Source organism: Calypte anna, chromosome 3, assembly GCF_003957555.1.
Source record: "Calypte anna isolate BGI_N300 chromosome 3, bCalAnn1_v1.p, whole genome shotgun sequence".
Classification (NCBI taxonomy): Eukaryota; Metazoa; Chordata; class Aves; order Apodiformes; family Trochilidae; genus Calypte; species Calypte anna.
Genome location: NC_044246.1, coordinates 50,051,251 through 50,074,632, shown reverse-complemented (window position 1 = coordinate 50,074,632; position 23,382 = coordinate 50,051,251). Strand labels below are relative to the sequence as shown.

The 23,382-nt window shown below is 42.1% G+C and overlaps 1 protein-coding gene across 3 annotated transcripts in view; it reads right to left on the bottom strand.

Moving 5' to 3' along the window:
• Nucleotides 1–3,918: 3,918 nt before the first annotated feature.
• Nucleotides 3,919–23,382, bottom strand: part of XDH (xanthine dehydrogenase) — a 56,483-nt gene continuing 37,019 nt past the window's right edge. The window contains exons 22-37 of one of the 3 annotated variants that reach the window (XM_030448784.1): nt 22,105–22,229; nt 20,545–20,678; nt 18,562–18,649; nt 17,861–17,947; nt 16,280–16,471; nt 15,650–15,795; nt 14,997–15,078; nt 14,312–14,407; nt 13,454–13,582; nt 12,388–12,462; nt 11,510–11,562; nt 10,238–10,352; nt 9,517–9,582; nt 6,312–6,500; nt 4,893–5,060; nt 3,919–4,140 (exon numbers count right to left, since the gene is read on the bottom strand). In XM_030448784.1, the coding sequence (XP_030304644.1) occupies nt 4,090–4,140; nt 4,893–5,060; nt 6,312–6,500; nt 9,517–9,582; nt 10,238–10,352; nt 11,510–11,562; nt 12,388–12,462; nt 13,454–13,582; nt 14,312–14,407; nt 14,997–15,078; nt 15,650–15,795; nt 16,280–16,471; nt 17,861–17,947; nt 18,562–18,649; nt 20,545–20,678; nt 22,105–22,229 (1,796 nt within the window). In that variant the 3' untranslated portion in view covers nt 3,919–4,089. The remainder of the gene's footprint in view (nt 4,141–4,892; nt 5,061–6,311; nt 6,501–9,516; nt 9,583–10,237; nt 10,353–11,509; nt 11,563–12,387; nt 12,463–13,453; nt 13,583–14,311; nt 14,408–14,996; nt 15,079–15,649; nt 15,796–16,279; nt 16,472–17,860; nt 17,948–18,561; nt 18,650–20,544; nt 20,679–22,104; nt 22,230–23,382) is intronic. The other 2 variants (XM_030448785.1, XM_030448786.1) reach the window with 2 other exon arrangements.

Sequence of the window (23,382 nt, the reverse complement as noted above, 5' to 3'; positions counted from 1 at the left end):
TCAAGACATTGGCTCATGGACAGACACTTGCTCCACAGATGCATCCAGCACAGTTGTCCAGCACAGCTCCACAAGTCACACCTGTGACTGCTGTGATTGAGCCCTCAAGGGACAAGTTATCAAGGCTCTTCTTGCATTTAAATGTGGCAAGAGCAGGCACTAGGAAAACACAGGGACTGGAGCTTGGAAAACTGCATGACCTGGAACTGCAATGGGGTGACCTGCTCTTGGCAAACCCAGTGTTTTGGAGTAGACTGAGTTGGACCCAGAGCAAACCACAGCATACCCTGCCTGCACTGCTGTTTCATGTTCAGGGCAGTCTTTTGGGTGAAGAGGTTTGGTAATGGATTCTCTGTGACAAATATCCCCACGCAGACGTAAGAAGTGGTCCCAAAGGAGCATGTCACCAGATGTCCGTCTATGCTGCACAAGAGATATCACACAGGATGCAGACCCTCTGGTGAGGGTCTGAATCCTTCATGCTTGAGGAAGGCTATGCCCAGCCCATCTTTTGGTCATATCTGTTCTGTGTGAACTGTTTCCCATTTTCTGACCCCACACATCGTGCATGTTTAGGCTCAAGAAAGCCCTAGGGGCATGAAAAGACACTGACCCAAACTGCAAGTTTTGAGAGAGGTGGTTCTTTACCAAGCTGACCTACATGAGCCAAGGCTAGATTTTACCTGTACTAGCAGTGAGGCAAGGATATGGCAGTCCAGACCAGGTACCAGCAACATCACACAGGTAGCCAACTCCCCACCTTGTCTAAGCACCTGATGGGCCCAGTGAAGGCAGCTAGAAGCATCAGGATGAATCTCTGTGCTGCTCTGGGAAACCTAATGTGGGTACTATGAGTTCCTCCTTGTAAAGAAGCACCAAAGACTGTTTTCTTTTGGACTTGGCTACCAGCATGGCAAGGTGGAGGCTCAGGTTCTCTGGCTGGCTCACCTGCTGCATCCTGCTGGGTCACCTGGAGCACTCACCATCTCCCAGCCTTGGCCACTTGAAATGATCTGCCCTGCAGCCTCTGGGAGAAGTCCATCCTTGCCAAACACCAAGGATGACCTGAAGTTGTCCAGTTTTCTAATTGTGACATATTTTTACCATAGCATACTATTTCCCAGAATATTTTTTAACTTTATTGTGCAATATTGTGACATTCACAAGGAATTCTGCAAGCATTCATGTGACAAAGACACTGATTTTTACAATGCTTATTAAAGAGCATTATTGAAAGCTGCTGATTAGAACTGACTTAAGACAATTACCAAAAACTTTTCCTCCTTCTTTCATCGAGGGGTGTGGTATTAATTGCTTTAAGACATCAGATGAGATGGCATTCTTTCACCCTCCCACAAACTATCCAGCTACAGCAATCATTAAGTGCTGCTGTAGTGTGCTATGTTACAGTCTAGTAAGATGTCACTGTTCCCATTCTGAGAATACAGTTCTAAAAAAGAAACTATTTCAATTATAGGCAAACATTAGTGTCATGCATCCATGCTGGATTTCATTGAAAAGTCCTAGAAAAAGAACAATTTTTCTCTTTGCAGGTAGCTTTTGCTTCAATGATTGCAAGCTGAAAGCCCATGCAGCAACATGTGTGGGAAGAGATCTGATGCAGCACCTTGCAGAGAACAGTGCTGTGGACTCAGAACAGGAGAGCTGCTCTCAGACAGAGAGCTGGTTGTGGTGCAGACTGACATTTTTAGTCAGGCTATCCTACAGCCTACCATCTCTTCCTCCTAGCCCTCTGCAGGAGGTTCCAGTCCATCCCCAGGGTATCTGGCACTTAGTTCCATAGGAAAGCCGTGTATGAAATCATATGATACTATCAGACTTCAAATTAAAATCTTGGGTTCGTGTTCCTTAGGGTCCCTGACCCAGTCACAGCCCAACCAGTTATTGTATTGATCTCTGTGTAAACTCCTGTTAGTCTCCAAACTGTTAATTCTGCTGATGCAGCAGATGGCAGACAAGCAACAACTGATTATTGGCTGAGGAGCAGCAAGGAATGGATAGCATAAAAGGAAAAGACTCCAACTCTTGTCACCCTTCTAGGATGAGACCACCCTTCTTTGCCACAAGTCCAATGGGACACCACTGGATCCCTGAATGGTGACTTCCCTCTACTTTCTCTCTCTATCTCACCCTCTCCCTCTCCTTTGGGTCATGCTTTATATTCCCTTCCTTTCTTTTTCTTTTCTCTTCTCTCTCTGTCTTCAGGATTAGGGTAACAAGTATAGTATTAATGCCTACCAGTTCTGTCTGTGCTCAATAAACCTGTGTAGTTGCACCCAATACTGTGTTATCTTTACTTTGCCCTTGTGGGATCCAAGTAGAATCTCCATATTTCCAGCCTTTGGAATGTGGCAATACTGATCTACCTTACAGACTTTGTAATTTGCATCCCTTCCTGGACATGCAAGAACAGGAATACAATAGCTGTTCTAGTACAAAAAACTATCACATTTTCTCCTCAAAGGGTTTTTTACATGTTGCCAGCTTTCAGGAGATTAAAATGTGTTCTTGCCCAGTACCTCAGAACTTAAGAAACACCAATATCATAGTTCAGTTAATAGAACAATTACACACCAAGCCCAGCAGGCTTAAAATACTTTTTGTAACTTACATCTACAAATTGCCTTTGTCCAGATGGTAGAACTATGATATTTTTAAGCTGAGAATAAACCTACATATTTTCAAACTATATGCCCTGGAGTGCTTAAAAAAGATATTACAACTGTGACTAAATTTATAAGTCCTAAGATGGAGGCCAATTTTAAGCAAGATATATGTGAGCAAAATTTTATGTAAGGCAATGGAGTAACATCCTCTTGTACCATAAGTTTTTGATGGCCCTAGGAGTGCAAAAGTAGTAAAAGGACATTTTCATAAAGCTGTGGGCCAGAGAAATGGATAAAAGTTTGCAGGTACAGTACATGGCTGACATCATCAGGAGTTAACATGATTCTATAGTGTTAAGTCTGACAGTGACAAAACCTGTGAAGAGAGATGCCCAGCATAAAATCCAACATGAAAAATGCATTCAACCAAGAAGACGTGAGGTCATCACATAGTCAGCACAATTTTCAGACAAGCAGTCCCTGAAGCAAAGCAAACCTTACTTTCAGCAAAACTAGGAATGCAAAGCAAGGAACTGCCCCTAGAGAGTGCCCAGAGCCAACTAATCCCCAGTTGTGTCCATCCTGTTCCTTGCCTGGGCTGTTAAAATTGCCCTGGGAACAACAACGAATGAGTAACTTCCTTGGTTATTCCAAGGTTCTTTCTCAGATGTTCTTTCCTATGTGAAAGATGGAGGAAAAATGTGGAAGTATGGGGGGAAAAGGCTGAGCATGTCAAACAGTTCAGTATCTTGCTGGAAGTCATCTTGGTATCTCTAGTTTTTGTCTTTAATCAGACAAGACAAGGTAGCGTGTGAACTGAAAATTCATTAGAGCCCTGGTGCAGGCAAAGCAATCTTCATCTAACTTAGGACAAATCACATTTATCAGTCAAATTTTAGGGTTTTCCTCTGAATCACTTTTGTTACATAGGTAAGACCACAATCATCAAAACTCCTCCTTGTCTTCCTCTAGTGTATATCCAGCTTTATGTGCAGAGGGGATAACAACAAGGTCCAGCTCTATTGTCCTCCACTAGAGGACTGCTTGTCTGGATTCAATACACTTAAATCCCTTTTGGCATAGCATCATAAGGTGGTCCATCTTTTCCCCATAGAGAAAAAAAAAAGAATCAACCCCTCTGCCATTTCACATTGGTGTTAGTAAGCATGTCTCCCATTGTTGCAACAATTCTAAATGAAACCTGAAAGATTTTTTTTTCAATTACACATGGATAACTTCACCTTTCACTTACACTTCAGTTTACATCAGAGCAATAATCTGGCAGCAAATCCCTCTCCCGGTGTAAACAATGATTGGACAATTAAATGTGAAAGCCCCATGAATCAGTAGGTGAGCCACATGAAAGCAGATTACTTTTTCTCCCCCATTATAGTCCTACTGCCTTGTGGGCCCTCTGCTTTAAATTGTTTCTGGAGGAGTGTTTGCTCCTCAAACTTCTGTTTCATACACGCACAGACCATGGTTTAAAGGTCCCTGGCTCAGCAGAAGGAAGCTGTAAAGAGAAAAAAAATGGTTAGCAACAAATCAGGGGCCTGGCTTGGGTTCAGCATGCCCCACCATGTTCCCTCTGAGGTGTCTGACTTTGTAGTAAAGATCTGAGCTCATATCCCAGTCTTTCTAAACAGATGCCTGTCTCATGGCACTTCAGCTAGAGGCTGTGTCTGGCTATAGAGTTCAAGGCCTTATGGTCAATAGTTTGGGCAGATTACTGAAACCATTTCTGAGTGGTTTTAGACAGACAGTGATGCAAATGTTAGGTGAGAAGGACTAAGATATCCAGGTTTTACTGTTAACCACAGTGGAGTTCAAGCTAATAAAAGCCTGGAGGCTTTCATCACAGAGAACATAGACAGCTGTGTTTTCTGAGTCACAAGAATCAGCAGGACTCTGCAGGGACCCACTCCTATGCAGCCCTGTCACAGCACTGCAACAGAGGAACAGCCCATTAAGAGACCGTAACAGGGTTAACAGCATTTGAGATTAACAGGACTCAAGAGATTAAGTGCAACTTTACTGTGTGGCAGCCCTTCCATCAATGGGAGCACTAGCAATGCTGGTTTTGTAGATTTGTCTCTCATTTGGTGGCATGTTAAATGAATGATAACACCCATGAATTAAAAAATACCTGCTTAAGCAGCCTCCCCATCTTGACCTAATCCCAGCCCTGGGCTGCTGTGACCAACACACACATGAGATGTGGGGTAAATTGGCCAGGGAGCAGGCTATGGAACCTGAAGCTGTTACCATTTTGGTGAAGATGTCCACACAAGCATTGCGGATTCTCTCTGGGGTGGCAGGGCTGTCCAGCCTGAATGGTTCAGTCAGGCCAGAGTCCTTCCTTGCTGAGTAGATTGCATCTTTAATGGCATAAAACACTGAGGCAGACAGGAACAGAGGTGGCTCTCCCACAGCCTAGACAGAGTACAGACAAGAGTGAGACTGCAGCCTCGAACAGCCCTGGCCCTGGAAAGACTAAGGCTAACAGAAAGACCAGCAAGCCCTAGGAAATTATCAGGAACTATCTGCATTTCTCATTCCTTCTTTGTAACCTGTCAGTCTCCCATATGTGATGAGGAAGGAGAGCCCAAGCCAAAACACCCCCTTATCTGTGGACCTCGACCTACCAGATGTGGTTAGTGAGGAAATATGAAGCTGAAACACTCTCCAGTCTGCTAGGTGTGATCAGTGAGGAGTGACTGTGCTAAAACAACCCCCAGTCCATTTAAACATGAGAAAGTAAGAAAACACAAACTTTTTGACACAGTGAGGAAAAAAGGACTAATCCATTCCCACACCCATTTTGACAGTGTTAGAATTGCAGCAAAAGAAATTCAGATAAGGCAGTGATGGGCTGTCTGAGCAGAGAGCATAATGAATGCTTCATCATTGGAGGTATTTACAAACCAGGAGAAATGCCTTCCTCAGGGGTTACACAAATATTATCTAGCACTGAGGTCAGTCTCATTCTCTTTTCTTAATTCTGTCATCAGCACTAATCACCCCAAAATTGATGAAGATGTTGCTCTGGATGGAAGGGAAATGGAAAACTCTAAGGAGGCAGACAGGCATATACAGATAAAGATGCCAGTGGCCTCTCTAAGTGCTCTGCTGACCCATGAGTAAAGGAAATTAATTGGTGCTGTACATCCAGCTCTGGTCTGTGCAGCCCTCACTAACTGCAGAAAACATCACTGGCTTAGATGGAAATAAACTGAAGGACACGTGGATTAATAATGGACCATTAAGGGTGTTGTAAGCACCGTGAAATACTAAGGTGAGCAAAACAAACACCCAGATACAGCATCTGGGTATATTAGATCTGGGGAAATGACACTGTCTAAAATGTTCTCTGCAGTCATGCCAGGGAGGGGCAGTCAGGGAGCTGACATCTGTGGGGAGGCTGGCAGCCTCTGACAGCAGAACTGGCACAGCAAATCCATTTCAGTTCTCTAATAGACATTCAGGGCAGCAATTTGCAGGATACTTCCATTCCTCCCTACTACAAAGGACAGTATGTATGTTTCCGGTAAGGAATGAGAAAACATTCTGACTGCAGAACAAATCCAGTGTAACAAGATTAACTATTTAGACACATGAATCATTACTTCATCAGCTTTAGAGAATTACAGAATAGTAGGAGGCCTACAGATCTCGCAGGTATACCTTGGATGAATAAAGTGCCTTGCTGTTTGGACAGTCACGGAGAAGAGATACATAGAATTCTGTTGGGATGTCTCCAAATGCTGGGATTTTGTACATCCCAGGCCCTCGAGTGTACAAGTTCCCTTCAGGAGAATAGCGCAGCTCCTCCATGGTGAAGAGTCCAAGGCCTTGGACAAATGCTCCTTCTATCTACAAACACATCCAAACAAGGTTACATTATTTTTTTACTATTGTTCTTCCCTGCACAAGAACAAACAGTGATAAAAAGCAGAGTTTTCAGCCCTCCAGGAGCCTCCCCTCCTGACTTATTTCCAACTTCTAATCTCCAAACCCTTGTCCCTTCTGCTGACTGCATCTTGGCACCTTTGCACAATTATTGTGTTCCCATATAGATATGGCTGCATTGCCCTGTCAGGTGAAGCAGCTTATAAATATACTCAAACAGGTACAGTGTAAACACAGGACAGGAATTTTTCTGATGAAGCTAGGGAAAAAAAAATCAATGTCAAATATCAATTCCTTTATAGGTAGAGTAACACTGAATGAGTTGTATTTGCTGGCAATTCAAGAGAAGACTAAAAGGACTGAAGACAACATATCTGAAGAAAAACTATTTTATCCTTAATGTTTGGTTATAAATGTTTTCCTAAGTACTGAATATTCCCAGGTCACCAGAACAGACACCTGCAAATAGATTCCTATGTCCATTCAAATATAAAGACTTCTTTGCACAGTTTTTCTAAGGGGGAGCAGCAAAGAGAGGAGGACGTACTTGAATAAACCTACAAGAAGCAGCTCTGTTCTCTCTGCCCACAGAGAGATCTGATAGGCAGACCACACTGAAGATTTGGCACAAACATTCATTAACCCTGCTCTGCGTACTTGTATTCCTGCACTCATACAATACTCCTTTGCCCTCAGATCCTCTGCAGCAATTTATAGAAGGGCACACCCTGACCCAAACTGCAAATTGTTCTTCTCCTGGTATAACAAACTCTGTGTTTATTAGAAGACAGAGACAGTGAACAGATCAGGTCCTGGGTAATCCATGATGAAGTGGTTGTGGACCTGCTTCATAAGCTAGGTGCACATAACTTGATGGGGCTGGATGATTTACACCCTAGAGTGCTAAGAGAGTGAGCAAATGTGGTTGCCAAGCCTCTCCTCATCATCTTTCAGAAATCCTGGCTAACTAGGTATGTCCCATTGGACTGGAGACTGGCAAATGTCAGTGGCCCTTCTTCAGCAAAGGCCAGAAATAGGATCCTAGTAACTGCAGACCTGTCAGTCTCACCTTGGTGCCAGGTGAGGCCATGGAACAGGTAATCTCAAGAGCCATTATTGATAACTTAAAGGTCAACCAGACAATCAGGCCCAGTCAGCATGGGTTCATGGCAGGCAGATCCTGCTTGACAAACTTAATCTCGTTCTATGACAAGGTGAGCTGCTTAGTGGATGAAGGAAAGGCTGTTGATGGAGTCTACCTGGACTTCAGTAAAGACTTCATAACATCCTCATGGAAAAGCTGCTGGCTGCCCGTGGCTTGGATGGACAAATACTCTGCTGGATTAAACACTGGATGGATGGATGGATGGATGGATGGATGGGCCCAAAGAGTTGAGGTCAATGGAGTTAAATCCAGTTGGTGGCCTGTCACAAGTGGTGTCCCCAGAGCTCAGTGCTGGGGCCACTCCCATTTAACATCTTTATTAATCATCTTGATGAGGGGATTGAATGCACCCTCAGTAAATTCACAGATTACACCAAATTAGGAGGAAGTGTTGATCTGCTGGGTGGTAGAAGGGCTTTACAGAGGGACCTGGGCAGACTGGATGGTTGGGCTGAGACCAACTCTATGAAATTCAAAAAGGCCAAGTGTTGGGTCCTGCATTTTAGTGACAACAACTCTAGGCAATGCTACGGGCTTGGAGAAGAGTGGCTGGACAGCTGCCTGGCAGAAAAGGACCTTGGTGTATTGACTGACAGTCAGCTGAATATGAGCCAGCAAAGTGGTGGCCAGTGGCATTCTGGCTTGTATCAGAAATTATGTGACCAGCAGGACAGGGAAGTGATCCTGTCCCTGTATTCAGCACTGGTGAGGCCCCACCTTGAGTACTGTGTCCAGTTTTGGGCACCTCATACAAAAAGGACATTGAGGTGTTGGAGCAAGTCCAAAGAAGGCAACAAAGCTGGTGAAGGGTTTGGAAAAGATCCTTCATAAGGAGCAACTTATCCTTCGTAAGTGTTGGGGCTTTATAGTCTGGGGAAACAGAGGCTGAGGGGAGACTTTATCACTCTTTACAAATACCTGAAAGGAGTTTGTAGGGACAGTGGGGTTGGCCTCTTCTCACTGGTGACAGATGACAGGGGAAATGGCTTCAAGTTGCACCAGGGGAGATTTAGGTTGGCTATCAGGAGATATTGCTTTACAGAAAGAGTTGTTAAGCACTGGAACAGGCTCCTCAGGAAGATGGTTGAGCCTCCATCCCTGAATGTGTTTACAAATCACATGGATGTGGTGCCTGGGGACATGGTTTAGTGGTGGGTCATCAGGAATAGGGTAAATAGGGTTAGGACAAGGTTAGACTTGATGATCTTGAAAGTTGTTTCCAGTCTGAACAGTTCTATGATTCTATTACCTTTACTTGCTTAGATGTATCGTCATGATTATTACTGCACAAAAAATGGAAGCAAACTTGTCCCTGCCCAAGGATCTGAAAGCTCAGTGACTGATGCAAATTCCTGTTGAGACCCCTACAAAGCAGTAGCTGGGGGACAGAATCTATTACCAACTTTTATTCACAGAAGGATTTTCTCTTAATTAAATGGGACTTAATATTGAAGTTAGTATAAAAATCAGGTGCTGGTTTTAATGTCACATGTCACATTGTAGAAACTATTCCACCAAATTAGTATTACAAGATTAATTCTTCAGAAGTCATACTGAAAAGCATCAATGTGGTGGTAACTGGAGAATATCCTGTAGTCTTAATACTGGGGCAAAAAAACCCAACACCTCAACTGGGTATTTCCCTGTGCCTATAGTTAAATGTAGGTTTCCATAGCTAGTCTAAAATACCTCACTGAATTAAAATGGTCTGTTTGCAAAGACACAGCCTGAAGAGGGAAAATAGACCATCTAGAAAAGCCTGAGAGTAGTGTGATTACTTTAACATGGTGGAAATAGCAACGCTCTTTCACTTACCTGCCCTATATCTATGGCTGGGTTCAGACTGGTGCCAACATCCATAACAATGTCTGTGCGAATATTCTAAAAGGCAGAAATAAAGAATAAATCAGCACAGAATACTGAAACTGGTACACCATGGTCTTGTATGAGGAGGAGTAACATATCAAGCCACTATCCACACTTAGCCAGCGTCCAACAATCTATGTCAGGCCAACTCTTCATACCAACCTTTAATCCAAGTTCATCATTAAAGTAAATCAAAATAATTCAGTGCAGTTTTCCCCAGAGATCCAATAGGTCAAATTTTGTTTAGTTCCAAGCTGCTAGTATCAGTGCTCTGTACGTGAGCATAACCTAGGTAAGAGCCTGATGAATTTTTTTTTTCTCTCTCTAAAAGTCTTCAGTGCTATTTTCAATTATTAATACAACTCCAATATGTTTGTTCTTTTGTGCTAACACAGTGCTTCTATCTCTTACGTAAACAAATCCAATAACTTTTGCAATCACTCATTAAGCCTCCTAATACCCGTGCAGGGTAGATAATTATCGTTTTATTACACTTTATGGATTGCTGCACTGGGAAATAGAGGAGTTAAGAAATTTACTGAAGGTCACACGGGACCAATGACAGAGCTAGGAACAAGTTCATACCCAGTATGTGTTCCAGAATTGTCCCTAGAAATGTTTCCTTCACCTAAATAAAGAAGGCTATTTCACTAATAGCGGAACCCCTCACCTTGTGGTCTCCTGTCAGGCAATCTATCTCAACCTCAGAGCAAGCAACACCATAACTGAAGTAGCAGAATGGTTTCCCTTCATTCTTTTCAAAGTTGTAGCCAAGGTCAGGAATTCTTGATACAAAGAAAAACAAAACCACATGAACACAAAACCACATTCCATGGTGAAAACAAGTACAAACACATTGCAGCTTATCAAAATCCTTAGTTCAATTTTGAGTCATCCCTTCCATCAAGCCCATGCAAAAATGGAAAGTGTAAACAAGTATAAATAGAAATCCACTAAAGCTGCTCTATATTCTAATACTTGACTGAAACTATTAAACTATTTTAGCTGGCTTTATTTTCCCATGAATCCCAAGGCCTGTTACATTACTGTTATGAACTTGTTCCCACTAATCCAGTAACAAATCCTTTGCTTTTAGAGTGCAGTTGAACATTTTTTGGAGATCATTAAATTTCAGAACATAATCAAGTTGAACCAGAAACTGGACTAAGCTAAGAACTGATTGTAAGCACAGTCATGGAAAATTTTGTATCTAGCTACTTACACTTTATCTGAGAACTGTTTTATTGAAATACTGACAGTCATTTGGTTAAGAGAAACACATTTCAAAGATGCAACAGAAATGAGATCATATTGTTTTAGTTCTGAACAGGCTCTTCTCAATGCTGTGTTTAGTTTTTTATGTCAACCTCACTGCTCCAAAGTGGATGGATCTCTGTTTACTTCTCCCAGAGTAAAGCTGAGTTAGCAAAGTGCCTCACTTCAGAACTCAGCAGGAAACAGCAAGAGTTTTAAGCGAGAAAATGAAACTGAAAACACTAATATCTGTTCATGCCACAACAGAAAGGATATTGCTCCAGAAAATTTCAGTTAGTAGATCTGTCCTCAAGGACAGTTCCTGCCCCCTTTTACACTGCATGGCACTTCTAGTGCAAGACTAAGTCACGAGGCTGACACAGAGCAGAGCCCCAGGAAAATCTCTGATTTCATGTATTACTCCTCAAACCTAGGTCAGCTAGACTGAAGGTAGATCTTCTTCAGATTTATATGAGGCCTGAACTTGGCCCTGAGGGCTGTGCTCCATCAGGAACAGATTCCCCCCAGCCAGAAGTGTGTTAACCTCAGCTTAACATTTCTAGGAAGCAAAGGGAATGCAGCCCTACTTTAGAGCAGTGGTGGGGGATAGGGGCTGTAAATCCTCACAAAATTTCTCTGGATGCAACCAAGTAAGAGCTGTGCCTCTGCAATGTGAATATTCACTCACCTATAAAACCCAGTGGCTGACAGGCTGACACAGTTCTCATAGGCAGCTTTAATCTGGCAAAGTGAACAAGAATTCGAAAACAGTAATTGACCAACCAGTCCCTGCAAAATAGTTACCCCAAATACATTTTCAGGAGAGCATGAATAGAAGGTGTCCAGTGACAAATAGCTGTCATAAGACCCAGCACCAGCAGTGCCAAGAGAAACATCATCATGCAGTTGCTTCTCCAAATAGCTCCATCAGCAGCTACCAAGGGCAGAACTTTCCAGCTGGCAGGGGGGTAAGGCTTGTTCTTGCTTGTTTGGATCTCAGCTACAGGTTAGAGTTTGAACCGTAGGGACAAAGGTTAAACTGACAGCCATCTTGACTTCAGTGAGGCCAGGGGATAGCCTGAGTTCCAAATCACAAAGCTGAAGCTCTTCCCATGAAGATAAAAGCTTAGATCTGAAAATGGTCTGGAGCCTTACACCACACCAATCTCTTGTTATTGAGGGTACAGAGATATTGGAGCCAAGGACCACAACAGGAGGTGCATGGCAGCTCAAAAAAGTCATACTTTTGACAGAACCCCTTCACTGCAGATCAGAATTCTTTCTGTCCAAGACTGTAGCCTGACTAGAAAGATACTTCTATTTGGTCGAGTTTGTTATAGGCAGGCCCCAGGATCTGGAGAAATCTCAGTCTTAACTATGTTTTGGGGATGACCTCTTGCAAGTTTTGGTTGCTTCCCTTGCCAGATTTCTGTTTCACTTTCTCTGCTCAAATCTTTGCTAGTGAGATGCAGAAGGCTGTGAGAATATACTTGAATACAGGGTTTGCCAATTAAAACAATGTCTGACAATGCCCACTTGTCTCACAAGCAGATACAAACAGCATACCCAGTCTTCCCAGGATCCTTTGGGATTACACTGTTTGATTGGCTCAAGTCTTTTTAAGATATCTTGACATGCATTCTAGAAACAAAAGGAGAAAGAATATTTTAAGATTTAAAAAGTCATCTTACAGTGTTAAGGGCCCTAGAAAAGTTTCAAAGAATCTTATTTTAAAATTAATATTGCCTTTAGTACTTTGGCATTCCATAAAGAGACACGAAGTTCACTAACCTATGTCTTGCTATGTGGGAAGAAATGTTGACTGAAACATATTTCAAAGGAAACTAGCTGTGCTGCTAGGAGAAAGCAGTCCCAAATTCAGAACTTCTGGACATGACACAAAATATCAGAAGTCCACCCACTTATATAGTAAATTTTCCTATACCAAATGATAGCAGGATATCTTAGCATATCTAGCAAGATGATCCCAGAATACTGAAGAAAAGAAATCTAACAAAAAAATCCAACTTATTCAGACAAACTTTGCAGGGAATAAAAACATCATGATACAGGCAACACTTCCCCTTTTTAAAACCTGAGAATGGCCAATATTAAATTCCTCTTTCAATGGAAAAGTCACATACTTTGCAAATATATGCACTGGTAACTCCACCATGTCAAAGATGGTCATGACCAGACCATTGCTACAGAAGGATGTTTGCTCTGAGTCTATCAACACTGAAAAGGTCTTTGGTTCTGGATCTCAGCCGACAAACCATCTGCTATTAACATTTGGATCACAATGTATTTGTTTTAAATAGGGCCACATTAACTACAAAGAATCTAGCTACTTAAATAGATGCTTTGTTCTGTTCATTTTGAGTAATCACAAACACTTCATTCTATAGCTAGAAAAGGACTGAAGGAGAAAAAATTGTCATTCATTCTCTAGCAATGCTAGTAGCTATAGCAGGTAAAGAAGGTATAATATATCTTTAGCCTGGAATTGTCTCTTGATGGTTATGGTTTCCTTAAGGAAATTTCCTTAAGGAATAGATAGATACACATCAACTTTTCATGTGCTGGAGCTCTAGCTTATAACCCACTAGGTTATATAAATCAGCCTCCATACATGGACAGCCATTCCATTGATGTCCGCACTGACAGATGCAGCTGTCGGGGAGGTATTTGGGACGGTGTTTGTGCTGGTCTCACTGATGTGAATTTTGGAGGTGGGAATTCCCAGTGACCTGCTAGCGACCTGCAGAGCAAAGGTAAACAATTGGTAGGCAGCTGCTCTTACACATAAGCACTGTCAATCATTGCTTACACTGTTAGGATCCACACAGCAAGCTTTACTATCTCCCATCCTAACTTTCACTTTTCTTGAAGACTCAGTTGACTGGGTGACTGAAAGCTCCTCAGAACATTATCAAGCTTGCCCTTCAGAGACTTAATGTGTGCAAGCACATACATGTTCACTTTTGCTACAATGCCAGACATTCACTTCAGTATTGTGAGAGAAAAGTCTTCTCTCAACAACTATACAAATCAGAGGATACAGAACACTATTTGTTTTTCCCCTTTTCATGTCCCTGACAATGCAATCTTGATGTCTTTTTTAACTACAAAGGCATTAGCATATGAAGATAAATATCTCTGCAATATGACTAATTATTGTATAAAATACGTGTAAACTTTAATTTTACAGGATGACATAATATTGCCAGAGAAGCTAGATTGTAAACATAACCTGCATCATCTACATAACAAGAGTTAGGGTGATGAAGAATCTAATTGTCATACTCAATTGTGATAATACTCTGAAAATGTTGCACTGCTGCTGAACCAGTTAAGAGAAACTAGTAAAGATATATTACCCTAGGCACATATAGGAACTGTCAGGCTGTGTTTCCACAAGGCAATACTACAGTACAAACATAATTTTCCTGAAAAGATTTCATTAGGTTAAGTCCAAACTCATGATTACCTGAATCATTTTGGTATGAAGTCCTTGACCCATCTCAGTCCCCCCATGTGTAAGTAACACAGAGCCATCTGTATACACATGGACCAGAGCTCCAGCCTATAAAAGGCAACATTAATTTGAGAGTTATCATAAACGATTTAGTGAAGTACTTGCAGATTTCAGTTAAATCTATAGAGAGAAGTAATTTGGAACTAGACCAACACTTCTTCAGTGCAATTAAAGCTTCTACACTTGAGGTGAGTTTGGTTTAGTCTCACCAACTCTCTACAAGTTCCCATGATACAACAAACCTCAGTCAGTATTTTCAGCTCAGAATGCAGGTGAAGCAAACTAAACCTGCTCCTGTGAAACAGAGACACACCCTTAACCTGAATTTGCCAACACCACTGACAGTCCATCAAGTCCAGCAAACACAGGAACAATGAATGCTTTGATTGTTGAGGGAGAGGGACTAGGCAGGGAAACTAACCTAATACAATACCATGGAAACATAGCTGTACTGTGGTGTCTTTTGTATGGCATAAACTAGTAACTGATATGTTACTCTTCTGGTTTGAAAAATGTGTGCTCTTAATTAATTTAGTACATCCCTGAAATGGTTCAGTTTGGTACTAATGAAGGAGGGCCTGGGGAAAGCAGAATAAATCTAGCTTCTCTATTAAGAATATAAATGATGCTTACTGACCTGGTTCAGGAATGGGACAGTGAAACTGATGCCAAATTTTGTAGGAATGATGCACATCCCTCTTTTCTTCCAGCGATTCTGCCTGGTAGGAAAGAATGTGATTTGTATTCTCATGAGACTTTCGTTGTAAATCAGTACTATGATTCCCTTAGACAGCTTGGGCATAAAAGTAGCAATGAAATAGCTGAATGCAATATAGAGTTATCAGTTATGTTTATGAAAGATTTGCTTTGTTTATGGACTCTGACAAGAATAAACCTGAACTGAAGATACTCTCCTTGGCTTCATAGAAGCAATTGTCTGGACTATTCACTTTTCAATTGCATATACAAGCCAATTAAAAATAATACAAGGGAGTGAAAAGCCTAAAAAATTACTTTGATTGCTATTTGAAAATTCCAGCCATACTTAGCAGACCTCCTCTCCTTTGCTACATTTCCCTCACAAAGCCGTGTCATGGTATGGTTTTTTTAAGCTACCATCTCACTGATGGAGGTTTCTTTCCATGGTGAGAATGAAGGAATTTTCAAAAATAGAAATGTTTAGAATTCACGGTGTGAATATGAGGTCTGACTTCACAAGTGGCTAAGAAAACTTCAGAATTTAGTAATCAAAAGGTCCACCCAGTAACAAGAAAGCTTCAGAACACCCACTTGTTGAATTCTTCAATTAGTATCTTTCTGGCATGGTAGCTGGAGCTTGACAAACATTCATCCCAGCATCTTCGCAGAGTAAATCCCTCCAGCTTTTGGTTAAAATGAGTCAGGTCTCCTTCATTATAGAGATTGAGCTTCCGTACCTTCCCAAAAAAAACACATGAAAGACATAACAAGATTAATGTTTCAGACCAAGTAATTTTTATGGATGACATCAAATGTACGTTGGCCCTAATTTTATTCCTCTGCTCGCTGTAAAGAACAACATAATTAGACATATATCTTTTTATGGAAAAATGGTGATTAGGATATTAAGGGTGGAAATTTTCAAGAGAGACTGAGACTTAAGCACATTGTTAGTAAGATTAGAGCACCTGGTTTCTTTGGATTTTTAAAAAATATCTATCCCTAAAGCAAGTGTTAGAAAATTGAAGCTGTTGAGGCAATTTAATGAATCAGAAGATAATCCATGTTATAATGTGTCAAACAGAAAACCTGAGATCTTCCTAGGGGCTTAGCAAAAATTAAACAAATGTTCATGTGCTTAATAATTGTCTGTGGGTGTGTCCAGATCTCAGAGCTTGTTCAAAAGCAGCACTGCCCTAAAATGTGTCAGTGGATCTGTACCTCCTCAGGTGGCAGGCCACACTTTTGAGCAAGGTCACTCATCCAGCATTCAGCAATCATCATTGCTTGAGGCCCTCCAAAGCCACGGAAGGCTGTGTTGGAAGGCAAGTTGGTCTTGCAGATAATTCCCACACTGCTGACATTGGGGATGCTGTAGGAGTTATCCAAATGTAACAGGGCTCTGTCCATAACCTGGTGAAGAGAAGGAATGAAGAGGGATCTATGTTACATGAATCATATGTCAGATTTCTCACCAGCTGTCAGACCCAGGCTGGAGAGTTCTGAAGGTAATTTACAACAACCAGAACTTTCACTTGCACCCTACGGGGCTGCAGCTAACAGAGCTAAATGAGCACTGAGGTGCAATGGAGTGTCATGGGATATTCTCCCGAAGGACAGGACAATAAACACCCATCTCTGTTAGCACTTATGATCCTGGGACAGATTGAGCTTTAAAGACTGTTGCTGGCCCTGGGCTCATGCTGAGCCAAACTGCTATGCCATTAAAGTTTCCTGCAAGAACCAGAATCTTCTTTCAATCATACTGAGTAAAGTTACTGTAAAGAAGTCTTGCTGATGTCAAGTGACTCAGAAGTTAGGCTACAGCAGTAAGGGCAACTATATGAAATAAAGATTTTCAACAGCTATATCTAAACTGCAAGCTTTATGATATTTGTCCACTAATTGTCCAAAATGGGAAAGGGCCATATTTCAGGCTTGAATTTCCAGATTTTCCTTCCAGAAGCAGGAGAGAGAGGAGATTACGCACATCCCAACTTTATTCCAACATGGGAGTGCTATTCAGTCCACTGATTCTGACACAAAGACACAGTTCACATAGATGTACTCTCAACAAGGCCCTTAGTTCATGCAAAGACACTTGCCTGCCATTTTGCTCTGCACAGCAACAGCTACATTGCTAGCATCAATTGTCGTGCTGGTAGAGAGCTCTTGCAGTTCTCTCCCACTCTTCTGTTTTTGCAGAATATTATCAAAGACTCAGTGGACTAGAGAAAAGGACCTAGAATAAACAGGACTGACAAAGGGCTACTGGGTTGGTCATTCATTTAACAGTGGAGGTTTTTACTCATCAGCACAAAATTTCTTAGAGACAAACTCAGAATGCAGGCCCATTCTTTCCCTTAGTGCTTGTGAACCCAATATAAGCTTCAACCACTCTTTAACAAGCTTGTTGATTCAGGAACTCTGCCCTGATTAGCATATTCAATTGGGTGTTTCTTGTTCCAAGGAATTAGTTTTTCTCAAAGCTGGGGAACTATCAGTTATCTTGCATTGGGCAACAACTTTCCCATCACAGCCCTCTGTAATGCAAAGCAAATTTTCTCGAGCCTTTTGTCAAATCAGCATTATATTACAGCATTAAATGGCTGTAAGGTTATATGGCTAAAAGGAAGGTTAGTTGGCTTAAACAGCAGTTGTAGAAGGTCTAGAAACCCATCAAGACCTGTTTTCAGTCATGTCTGAGAGCAGGATGTGCAAGCAACACTGTAGACAACAACTGTCTGAAGAGCAAAAGGGAAACATCATCTGCCTAGTTAGCCATCAGAAAATTCTACTTACACCATGAGAGAGGTCTACAGAATTGCCCCCATTACTGTAGTATGACACCTCCAAAGTCTTGACTTTTCCGTTCTTCATGAAACCAACCTGCCAAGAGAATCTTCTCAGTATTTTTTTAACAAAACATTCTGGTTTGTGCTTCCCTCCAAAAAACCTAATGGATCTCATACAGGCAAAAGGCTGACTGTCTTATCCTGCAGGACAGCACAAGTACAGACAGCAGTTGAGGAAGCTTCCCAGTAAAGGGTCCATATATGCATCTTAATCTTGCTCCAGATAACTCTCCTAAAAAAGTGCTAGCTACTTGTCACAGTCTCATCTTCCTTAACAGGTTTTTTTTTAAAAGCAGAAGTAATTCGATGGAGATTGAAGAAAAAAGGAAATTAACAAAACAATAATAGGATACTGTAGGCAAATAGAGGAACAGCTAAGAGCAGTGTGATTCTTAACAGAGGCAAAGTCTTGGCTGCAAGGAAGAGGGAAATATTTAGGCTAGGTCACAAGAAAACCATCCAAGCCTAAAGAACTTCTGCAGGACCTCAACAGGAAAACCCTGTAACCCAGCTGACCTAATCAGTTTGCAGCAGGGGAGATGAATAATGACACAATCAGAGCAGCAACTATTTCACAGTATCTTATTACTCCCTGATGTTTCAGGTGACAATGCTGAGAAAACATATTCATTTCATAGGTATACATACCTTGTACCTCCCCAGGAAGGGGTGCCTCCCACCACTTATCAGCATGTCCTCGTCTCGATCCAGCATGCACCTTACTGGGCGGCCAACTCTGTTAAAGATACATTTATCAGGCATATAAACACATAACACAGTTCCTATAGAGCAAGATTCCCCTTTTTTTGGAGTGGCAAGGGAGAGCTTAGGGTAAACTGCTTGGGGTTTTATATCTGCCTCTTAAGAAAATGGCAACATTGAGTAAAAACCAAAAAATTAAGATCCTAGAATCTTGGACCTGTTTATGAAAACCCGTGCAGAGACTCTTACATTAAAAAGAATAGCTTCCTATAGAGACAGATGCCAGTAGCAGGAATCACTGTTTTCCAGAGAGGAATCTGTATGAAATCTATAAGGCTAAGTACCAACTAGCCTTGCATTTGATTTTTTTTTTTTTTAGTTGCTTTTTCATTAGCCAAGGTGGTAAACAAGTAAGAGATGAGAAGCAGTTCTCCCTTTCCAGTGCCTCTCTTCAGGATATAAAAATATCTAGGGAATTTCATAGTTGGTACTTCACTACCTCTAGGACAGAAAACAGTAGTTTGGCTGGCAGAGACCAGAGAAAAAAAATGGACATGTATTACTGATCAAAGAAAGCAGGTTGTTTGCTAAAAATAGGAAAAATAAAAGTTATTAAAGTACATTTTGATGTAGTGAAATGAGGCAGCCAGGTGCCACTAATTGCCAGGGAGTAGGCATGAACTTGTGTCAAGCCCACCTGTGCCTAATTAGGGTGGGCCCCCACTGTGCATGAGCAGGACCAGGGGGCCAATAAAAGGTAACCTTTATTGCTCCACTAGAGCTCATCGCCGACAGGGTGAGGCTTTAGTGGTGCAGCCGGCTAAGCACGTAATGACACACCCCGAGCAATGCTCTGGGGCCACGGGTTCCAGACTCCTCAAAGCCTCACCCTGAGGGCAATGAGCTCTAGTGGATCAGTAAAGGTAGTGCAGTGCTGAAAGCAGCAGTTAAAGCCAAGCATGCCAAGATTGTGAGTTCCAGTGTGAGCTGAGCCTGTGTCTTAGGCCTCACCTTTTATTGGCCCCCTGGTCCTGCTCATGCACAGTGGGGGCCCACCCTAATTAGGCACAGGTGGGCTTGACACAAGCTCATGCTCACTCCCTGGCAATTAGTGGCACCTGGTTGCCTCATTTCACTACATTTTGGCTCTTCCAAACTTATTGCTGCTGCTCCAAATCAGATTCCAAATCACAAGATCTATCTTGCATTGCTAGCAGGGTTCACCCTCCCATATAAGGGCAGCATTGGAAAGGGGCAAGTTACATGCAGTGCACAAATACCATCTCAGAAGCTGTTCACTGACAGCCACAAAAACTTGCACAGTAAAAGATGAGCCCATATCAAAACTCCAGAAAACAAATATATTTTCATTTTAAACTTCACAAACAATTACAGTTCACATTCTCAGTCCCTGAGGTCTTAGGGGTTTGAAAAGTGTGAGCATCTGTTCACTGGCCTTCCACTCTTCCTAGAGAGAATTCCAAAGAGAGAGTTTGCAGAAGAGCAGGGAAACAGTGGTGCAAGGCTGGTGCAGTAGGCTTTTAAGCAAAGAAGAGACTCTCATACTTCTATCACACAAAACAACAAACATGGCTAGTGCTGGATTTTGAAAGGGCTTGGGGTGGAGGGGAGAGGAAGATAATTTGAGATACAAGAGTTTCCAGGGAGTGCCAATGGAAGAGCAGAGCAAGGGGGCTTTACCCCTTTCCTATTAAAAACTGAAATTCCCACACAAGCTTGGCTCCTTCAATTCCTCCTAAAAACTAAGAGCCTATTAGACACCTCTTTTGGGAAAATCCAGGTTTCCTATAAGTTTTACACTAACAAGACATGAAGAGTCAAAGTGATCCAGTACAAATGGTGCTCCAGAAAGAGGCAGGCTAGGACAGTCAGAAAGAAAAAAGCCCTGTTCCCTACACATAAACTTACTTGAAAGCTGCAACAACCACTGCAGTTGTCAAAATACAATTCCTAGTTTCTTTTCCTCCAAATCCTCCTCCCATTCTTTTCACTCTAACCACAACACGATTTGCAGGTACTCCCAAGGCATTAGCAGCAAACTCCTGAAGAAAAGCAGAACAGAAAAGAACAACACGTACAGAGCTGAGCTGGTGTTAAGAACCAGATACCAATGCATCGCTTTTCTAGAAACATTGCAACAGTCTTTTCAGGTCCTATTGGTCCTGCAGTTGGGTTTCACAGAAGGGTTGGAAGGGACCTCTAGAGATCACCTAGTGCAAGCCTCCTGCCAAAGCAGGACCACATAGGGCAGGCCATACAGGAATGTATCTAGGTGGGCTTTGAAAGTCTCCAGAGAAGACTTCACAACCTCTCTGGATAGGCTGTTCCAGTGCCCCATCATCCTCACAATAATGAAGTTTCTCCTCAAGTTCACCTCAAAAGGTGAATCTTCTTATGTTCTAGTTAAAACCCATTATTCCCTGTCCTATTACAGAACACCACTAAAAACAGATTGGCCCCTTCCTCTTGACACCCACCGCCCAGATATTTATAGACATTAATAAGATCCCCTCTTAGCATTCTTTTCTCAAGGCTAAACAGCTACAGTTCTCTCAGTGTTTCTCCATAGGAGAGATATTCAAGTCCCTTAATCATCCTAGTAGCTCTCTATAGGACTATCTCCAGTAGATCCCTCTCTCTCTCTTGAACTGGGTAGTCCAAAACCAGACACAGTATTCCAGGAGTGGTCTCACCAGGGCAGATTTGAGGTAGGGGAGAACCTCCCTAGGTCTATTGGACACACTTTTCCTGATGCACCCCAGGATACTATTGGCCCCCTTGGCCACATTGTTGACCTATGAAGATTCTACTGTCCCCTAGGACTCCAAGGTCTTTCTCCATAGAGCTGCTTTCCAGCAGGATGTCCCCTAAGGATTTGATGCAATGGGAATAATAAGCCCAGTATTTCATTTCCGAGGTGTGAAGGCACACTCAGTTTCAACAGACAGCACTAGACTCAGGAAGAGGCTAACATGACATGAGGTCACCTAGACATAGGTCTCATTTACCACAGTGTTTGACATTCATACCACTCTGTCCATTCTCCTCACTCTATCATGAGACCTTTGGACAGTCTTGGTGAGTCAGTAAACAGACCAAGAATGCCCCATAGGGCCAGTAGCCCATCTTACAAGATGGCAGAGTTGGTACATATAGTCAGTGTTTACATCAGCTCTCTTTCTGACATATCATTCAGCAGTCATCCCTACTGACTCTCTTCAGAAAGGGGTAAGTATGTAATTCCTGGTGACAAAGGTGTGGTGCCAACAGAAACATCTGTCACTTGGAAGTAGATTCAGGACACCAGTAGGATGGATATGAACTTTAGATCCATTTCCCAACTTTTAGCCTATATGTGGGTTTTGTTTTGTTTTTTCATTCAAGACAAGAGAGAACAACTGTAAAACAACCATTTATCTGGTCTGAAACAAACAAATTCCTTTTAGGTAGCAGGTCAATGAACAGTACCTGTGTCTTCATTGGGTTTTGGGTTGACACAAAGAGTTCCATCTCACCATCTTCCCCTTTTGGCACAGCCAGAGTACAGTGAGTTTCCAGATAGAAGTGTTCCTGTCCACCAAGGTACATCTCACCTAGAAAATTGAAAGAAATACTCCAAAGATAGATGGCTCCTGGTGTTGCTAGGTGTGTTCCCACCATGTGGTGCCTGCCAGACACTGCCCTTTTGATATGTGGTAAATGACAAACAAGCCTTTGCACTCCTCAGCACTAGATAGCCCTGGGTCTAAAACTGACTGGTTCAACATTTATAAAAAACAACAAAACAGGTATGTCTCCCCCTCCACATTCTAGAAAGTTTCAGTCCAAAACACAAGTGACTGGCATTTCATAAATAAGCCTGAGCACCATGCAAATTGAACTAGCATCCCTCAATGTGCAGTGTTTGGTGCCTTTCAGACTGCCCTGATAATACCACTGAGACGAAGGATGAAAATAAGTATTGTCTAGCTGAGAAGATCAATATGAAGTTACAGATTCCAAAACAGGGGAATAAAAATAGAAACCCAAAAATCCTTAATAAGACCTAATGTGAATCAATCCTCTGTCCCTGCATGTAGCTCTTCTCCAGGACACCTTATGTGTGCTGAGTCCACAATTTCCTGTCATGCTGGTATTAAATATCAGAATCGACCTCCCTTCTCAGTCATAGCCCTGGTCTATTCAGCTGCCCTGATTATTAATATTCAGAGATCTCAGAATCCCATTCCTCTCTTCCTTTTATTCAATTGAGAAGGAACAAAATAGCTACCTTCCTCACGTTCATCAGTAAGAAATGCACATTTGTGTAAGACAGCACCTGCTCTTGTACGTGGCAGAACCCTTTCTCTTGTCTCCTTGAGGGGGTTGGCCTGGCATTCACACAGTATTGCAGCCTTTTAAATAACCCAGTCTTCTAGCTCAGAACAATTACTGCCGTGCCTGGCACAATGCTTTTGTTTTGCATTGTGTTGGGGAAACAGTTCAGAAATATATAGATTGTGAGCAATCCTGACTTACTTCAGCTTAGGCTACATTGGGTTAATGGTTATTGAGGCCTAGTTAGAGGTTTTCTAAAAATGAGCTAATGGGAAAGAGATAACTTAATTGGTAACAGAAGAGGAAAATAATTATGTGAGAAGAGTGGTTCCATGAGAATGGAATGTGTAATTGGAATACAAAGCCACCTGCATGATATGATGGTGTAAACAAGGCTTCTCTATATAAGTGAGTGCAAGTTGTTAATAA